General features: G+C 33.3%; 1 protein-coding gene across 2 annotated transcripts; it reads left to right on the top strand.

The window, feature by feature from the left end:
- Positions 1 to 2668: 2668 nt before the first annotated feature.
- LOC115965307 (putative receptor-like protein kinase At4g00960) lies at positions 2669 to 6434 on the top strand. Of its 2 annotated transcripts, none has more exons than XM_031084500.1 (7): positions 2669 to 3524; positions 3819 to 3941; positions 4413 to 4540; positions 4732 to 4942; positions 5069 to 5306; positions 5440 to 5590; positions 6029 to 6434. In XM_031084500.1, the coding sequence occupies exons 1-7, from the start codon at positions 2711 to 2713 to the stop codon at positions 6371 to 6373; spliced, it is 2010 nt and encodes a 669-aa protein (XP_030940360.1). In that variant the 5' UTR covers positions 2669 to 2710; the 3' UTR covers positions 6374 to 6434. The 2 variants fall into 2 exon arrangements, with proteins under 2 accessions (XP_030940360.1, XP_030940361.1); XM_031084501.1 differs by having other exon boundaries at positions 5517 to 5590; positions 6029 to 6114.
- The last annotated feature ends 478 nt before the right edge of the window (positions 6435 to 6912 follow it).

Below are 6912 nucleotides of genomic sequence, written 5' to 3'. Positions count from 1 at the left end.
TTGGTGGTGGTTGTGGCTCGCCGTGGGTGGGGTTCAGATCGCCGTGGGTTGGTTTAGATCATCGTGGGTGGCCGTGGGTGGGTTCAGATCACCATGAATTGTCGTGGGTGGCTTCAGATTGCGTGTGTGGTTGTGGGTTGGTTCAGGTCATGTGAATGGCCATGGGGCCATTGCTCGCCGTGGGCCACCACGGTTTGCTCACCTTGGGCTGCCGTGGTGATGGTCGGTGGCTGATTAGGGGTCAGTCACAAATCAGCCATGGGTTTGTGATTTGGACGGTCATTGACTATCAACCATGGATTTGGAGAGAGAGAGAGAGAGAGAGAGAGAGAGAGAGAGAGAGAGAGAGAGAGAGAGAGAGAGAGAAGAAATGGAAATGAGAAAGACAAAGAAAAGAAAGTGGGCCTCAGCTGAATAAAAAAATAATACTCCCTCCATCCCACTTTGTTTGTCTTGTTTGAAAAGTCAAACTTTTTAAGAGAACATCATTTATTATCTTGTATACCTTTTAAAAATGTATAACTTTCCAAGACTACCCTTAAATAAATTTATCAAATAATTGAATTAGTAAACTAATAGGGGTATAATAGGAATATTAGTAAATTAATGACTTTTATTTTTAGAAATAGGACAATATTTTGGGATATCCCAAAATGGAATAAAAGAAAAACAAAGTGGGACGGAGGGAGTATAAATTTTACAATTGGTGAACAGTGCGGTCTCAAATATGAGATTGCACTGTTCATTAATGCCAAAAATTATAGCATTTAAAACCCTTGATGGAGCAAGCTTTTGGGTAAAAAATGCTAAAAAAAAAGCATCTTTTAGCATATAAAAGGTTTGATAAGAATGCTATTAGAGCAAAGAAAACATGTAAAGTTTTACTAGTAATTATCCCCTATACCAAATCAAAGAAAAAAAAGGGTTATATCTAGCCGTGTAATATTGTTCATTGTAAATGTTCTCAAGAGGACCATTGGTGGCTCCACATGCAAGCCAGGGTGGTCATAGGACCACCTTGACTTGCAAAAGATTGTATGTATACATTTGTTAAAAAAATATTATATACTAAAATAGCCTATTGTGACTACCTTAATAGAAATGTTGAGCACCTTGACTTGAGAATTACAAAAATTTGGGTTTAACAAAAATAAGAGTAATGTTACACTCACAACATTTTTACAATATTTTTACAACAAATTCAATGCAGTAAGCTGTTATTAATTCTAATCTGACCCAAATACCGATATTATTTTTTTACCCACCTAGTGGCGACTTCAAGAATTTTGTTTAGAGGGATCATTAAGAAACTTAAATTAAAAAATTTTAATAAAAGAGAACTTGAATATATCAAGTTATCGACAAAAAAAGAAAAAAAAAGAAAAAAAAGAAAAAAGAAGTTTTATAATTTCCTTCTACAAGTTTTTAAATTTTGAATACTGATTAATTTTTGGTTGAAAGTTTTGAGGAAATACTATGGAAAACCAAAAAGAAAAAGAAAAAAGATAGTTCATTTTTATTTTGTTAAGTTTGTCTAACATTTTTATTTTTATGTAGTTGTTATTATCTATTAATTTATCATTGTTTTTATAAAAATATTTTAAACTAAATGAATAAACTTAACTCATTGACTCTGTATTAATTATTGACGCACACAACCACACTCATTCATACATAAAATAATACACCATGTGTCTACTACTTAACCAATTAAATACTTGAACAATCACTAACTTTACAATTTTTCTTCTTGAATTTTTCTGACTTTATAACAAAAAGTTATTATAACATGATAACAATACACACATGTAATAAACTCTCTCTATTTCCTAATTATTAAATTATATAAAGTTATATTTATTTATACTGTACACCCAAATATCTACACACATCATTATTCACACAAATAACATTGTAACAAAAAATAATGCACACAATTAATATTAGATACACTCATACACATATAATATAAATTTATAATAAAGAATGACACTTACAGTTCACAAACACTTACTCGTACTCTTAGAGTTGGAAATACTTGTAATAAGGGTGTATAAGATTTAAGTTAAGGTGTGCAAAAATAATTTTAAGAATAAATTAAAATATTAAACTAACAAAAAAAATTATAAATATATATAAATTTTTTTTTTGGAAGTCGGGGGGTTCATTTGAATCCCTTGAACAAAGGGTAGAGCTGCCCATGTACCCACCAATTACATTTTTTTTGCATAAGATTTATTATAAAAATATTGTGGATATAGCATTACTCTAAAATTAATTCTCTCTCTCCCTCCCCCTCCCCCACCCACCCAAAATATAATCCTTAACCCGTTTTATAAATTTTTTAAAAATAAATCTTAAATATCAACAATAAATATTAGCTCAAATAACAACAAACATAAACAAAACGAAAACAAAACAAGACCAAACAACAAGTGACCACCCTAAAAACAATTTCTAGAGTCACCATTGAAGAGGACTTACGCTGTTGGTCAATTCTTCTTATGCCCTTAGAGTCTTGCACTCGTATTTACATAGAAAACTTGGACACGTTAGTTTGGCTGAAAAGTACCGAGAAACAAATGGTTGAATGTTTCAAAAAAAATCAAGGACTTCCTCTTCTTCAAAGTCTTTACTCAGCCCACTAGTTCATCCCTCTCTCTAAAAGCTTAAATAATAAGTTTCTTAACCCAAGTCTTGCCTTAAACACATGGCAATGGTTTCTTCAAGATTTGTCTTCCTCGTTTCCATTTGCATACTGGTTTCTCAAGCCATTGCTCAGCCAGACTTCCTATACAGTTTCTGTTTAGACGACAAGGGTAACTACACAAGCAACAGTACCTACAAAACAAACCTCAAACAAGTCCTCTCCTCCCTCTCCTCCAACACAGAAATTGACTATGGGTTCTACAATTTTTCTTATGGCAAAAGCCCTGACAAAGTATACTCACTTGGACTTTGTAGAGGAGATGCCAAGCCAGATATTTGCCGTAGTTGCCTCAATAACGCTACAAATCTTCTTCCTCTGCTTTGTCCCAATCAGAAGGAAGCAATAGGATGGTATGACTATTGCATGTTACGCTACTCATTCCGTGACATATTTGGCATCATGGAAGATAGTCCTTCTTTCTATATGTGGAACCCATTTAACGTATCAGCTAATTATGATCAGTTCAGTCAGGACCTGAGGACCTTGTTGGATAGCCAAAGAGGTCAAGCTGCAAAAGGTGGTTCTCTTCGTAAGTTTGCAGCGGGAAATGCAACAGCGCCAAACTTCCAAACACTATATTCACTTGTGCAGTGCACGCCTGATTTGTCCGCACAAGATTGCAGTGATTGCTTGGCTGGGGCTATGGGATATATACCAAAGTGTTGTGATGGGAAGCGAGGTGGGAGAGTTATCAGACCCAGCTGTAATTTCAGGTTTGAGGTCTATCACTTCTATGCTAATGCATCATCACCATCACTGTCTCCAGTACCATCAGTATCTCCTCCAGCATCAAACAACACCCCTGCTGCAAAAGGTACCAATGCCATTAAGCTTAAAATGTAATCCATTTGGATGCTACCTTTTGGTGAATACTAATTTGCTTTGCTGAATGTTGATTAAAGAAAAAAAAAGACTTTAAAAAGCTGTATAGAAGCAAATAAGGTCAAAAGCTTACTACTCTTTATAAAGGGATCCTTATTACGTTCCCTATAAATTCTCAAGTTTCGAAACTAATTTTAATTTTGTGACTCTTTCCATGTATCCATTTGAAACTTTGAACATACATCTGTCAGAATTTTTTAAGTAAACATATTTCTGGTTTTTGCAGGAAAGGAGAGTAACAAATCTCGAACGGTCATCGTAGTTGTACCCATTATTTCTTTTGTGGTACTAATTATAATCTCCTTCTGCATCTACTTAAGAGTCAGGAAACCAAGGGAGAAACCACAAAGTAAGTAAAATAATTCGTGTATTTCTTTTTGTTATCCCAAAATTTGAATTATTGCAAAGATAATAACAAAAAATGTCAGAAATTATGTGCTTGGTTACATAGATGTGCTTCCTAAAGTTCTCAGGTATGTGTGATATTTGTGGGAGTAAAAAATTCCACCTATATTATGAGCCTATGAGGACAAATTTCCCAGCAAGTATTAATGTAAAACACGACATACTTTGGGGATTATTTATTTATTTATTATTTTTCATAAAATGATACTTAGCTACTACAAATTAATAATAATCAATGTGTTCCGTCAATAAATTGACTTGCACTAAAGCAAACAAAAAGTTATTATATACTAATAGACATGAGTTTCCTATCTAGAAGATTTTGATAAATAATTACTTTTTAGAGGCCATTGCTGTTGCATGCGCATATTTTAAATTGTGTTGGTTTTAAATAATGTACTAACGTCTTGTTCAGGCGAATCTGTGGATGAGATTAGTAGTGTGGAATCTTTGCAGTTAGGCTTTGGCACTATTAAAGCTGCAACAGATGACTTTTCTGATGCAAATAAGCTTGGAGAAGGTGGATTTGGTGTTGTTTACAAGGTAAACCTAACATTATCAATAGCCTTAAAAGGGATAATTTAATGGGCAGGACCTGCCTGATCATGATTGAAGTAGGGTTTTGATTCAAACACTTTCCCTCCCACCCGCACCCCAAATTGGAAATGTTTGTAGTCAGGATGCACATGTTAAGTCCAAAGGGTTAAATATGTGCTAATCTAATACGGTTTCAGGGTAAACTCTCCGATGGACAAGTTATTGCTGTGAAAAGGCTTTCAAAAAATTCTAGTCAAGGAGATCTTGAATTTAAGAATGAAGTTTTGTTATTGGCCAAGCTTCAACACCGATATTTAGTTAGACTCCTAGGATTTTGCTTGGAAGGAATTGAAAGGCTTCTAATTTATGAGTTTGTGCCCAATGGAAGTCTTGATAACTTCATTTTTGGTATGATTTTACTTCTTCCTTTATTTCAAAATTTTATTCATTGTAATTTATTTTGATTACATGTCTTTTGTGGATAGATTTCCTTCACATTTTAGTCCAATATAATATATTTGATTGATTATGTAGATCCAATCAAGTGTGTACAATTGGATTGGGCAAGACGTTACAAAATCATAGGAGGCATTGCACGAGGTCTTCTCTACCTTCATGAAGAGTCTCGACTACGTATTATTCATCGGGATCTTAAAGCAAGCAATATTCTATTAGATTTTGAAATGAATCCAAAAATTTCAGATTTTGGTATGGCAAGATTGTTTGAACTTGATCAAAGCGAAGGCAGTACAAGCAAAATTGTGGGGACCTAGTAAGTATCAAACTTTTTTTTTTTTTGACAATCTAGTAAGTATCTTACATAGGTATACTTTATGTTTACATTGTACCAAAAGAAACAATATGAAAGGCTAATAGTATTTTTGAAAATAATTGTGAATGTGTAGTGGATATATGGCTCTAGAGTATGCAATGCATGGACAATTCTCAGTGAAGTCTGATGTCTTTAGTTTTGGTGTGCTAGTATTAGAGATAATAAGTGGACGAAAGAATAGCTCCTTCCAAAGTGGAGAGAATATTGAGGACCTTCTAAGCTATGTAAGTATTTTTACTTTTGGATCTAATGGCACATACACCCCATAAGTATGGAGTGGTAGGTCAGACTGCATGTTCAAATCCCACCATGTGGTGGGGTTGGGGTGAGGGGATTATATGGCTCAAATGGAGTGGAAAAAATTTGAAACAATACCCTTTTATCTTTAGGATGTGGAGTATCAAGTATTTTACCCGTTGGCCTGGACCTATTAGTATGTCACTAATATTGTCCATATAGTTACAAATTATTAATGTAGTTAGTATAGCTAGTTAGCTTTATACCAAATACATAGGAATCTAGCACAAATGAAGGATGAGGATGTTAAAGGAAATGAAGAAATACATTAAGTTGTGTAGCCCAAATATATTTCTCTTTTAAAACACAATAAATTAATGTTTTCTTGATGATTACTAAATTAGCCATTTTAAATTATCTTGCAGGCATGGAAAAATTGGAAACAAGGTATAGTTTCAAATCTTGTAGATCCCACATTGAAGGCAGGTTTGACAACCGAAATAATGAGATGTATTCACATTGGATTACTATGTGTTCAAGAAAACGTAGTTGATAGACCAACTATGGCATCTGTTGTTCTCATGCTTAATAGCTACTCTATTACTCTACCAATACCTTCAAAACCTACATTTTTTATGAATAGTGGTACTGAATCAAACATTTGCTTGCAATTGGAGCATGATTCAAGGGTGACAGAGTCAAATCCTCAAAGTAGCTCTGTCAAAGCTTCGATAAATGAGGTGTCAATCACAGAGCTATCGCCTCGCTAGTGTTTAATGAATTTGAAATGTTATAATACTATTTTCCTTATTTATTTATTTTAATTGATGAATACACAATGTATGAGTTATTGATGATACATTAACAACATAGCATTCTTTTTAAAACCCAAACTATTTAGAGACCAAAAGAAAATTGGTGTAATTTATCTGTTTGTTCTTTCTCTAGCTCTAGTCTTATTCAAGAAAACAGAAAGCCACATTATGATATACCAATCTCACTGTCTCTAATTTCAATTTTTCTATTTGAATCATATGATATAAGATTTAATTATAAAAAAAGGATTTGATATGAAATTAATTTTATGTACATTAAAGATATTGTCATGTGATGTCTTGTAATATTTTACTTATATAGGATGGTAATGGCCTTTTTTCATGATTCCATATTACTCAATTGAAATTCAAAGTTAGTAATTTTGGTGATTCTTAAAAAAAAAGGAAAAAGAAAAAAGGGTAATGTTGGAACATTGATTTTGCATAAGATTGAAAGTTTGGCAACTTGTCCCCATTTTTTATTGAATTTTGTT

Source organism: Quercus lobata, chromosome 10 (assembly GCF_001633185.2).
Source record: "Quercus lobata isolate SW786 chromosome 10, ValleyOak3.0 Primary Assembly, whole genome shotgun sequence".
In the NCBI taxonomy this organism is placed as follows: Eukaryota; Viridiplantae; Streptophyta; class Magnoliopsida; order Fagales; family Fagaceae; genus Quercus; species Quercus lobata.
This window is presented reverse-complemented; position numbering and strand designations above follow the sequence as displayed.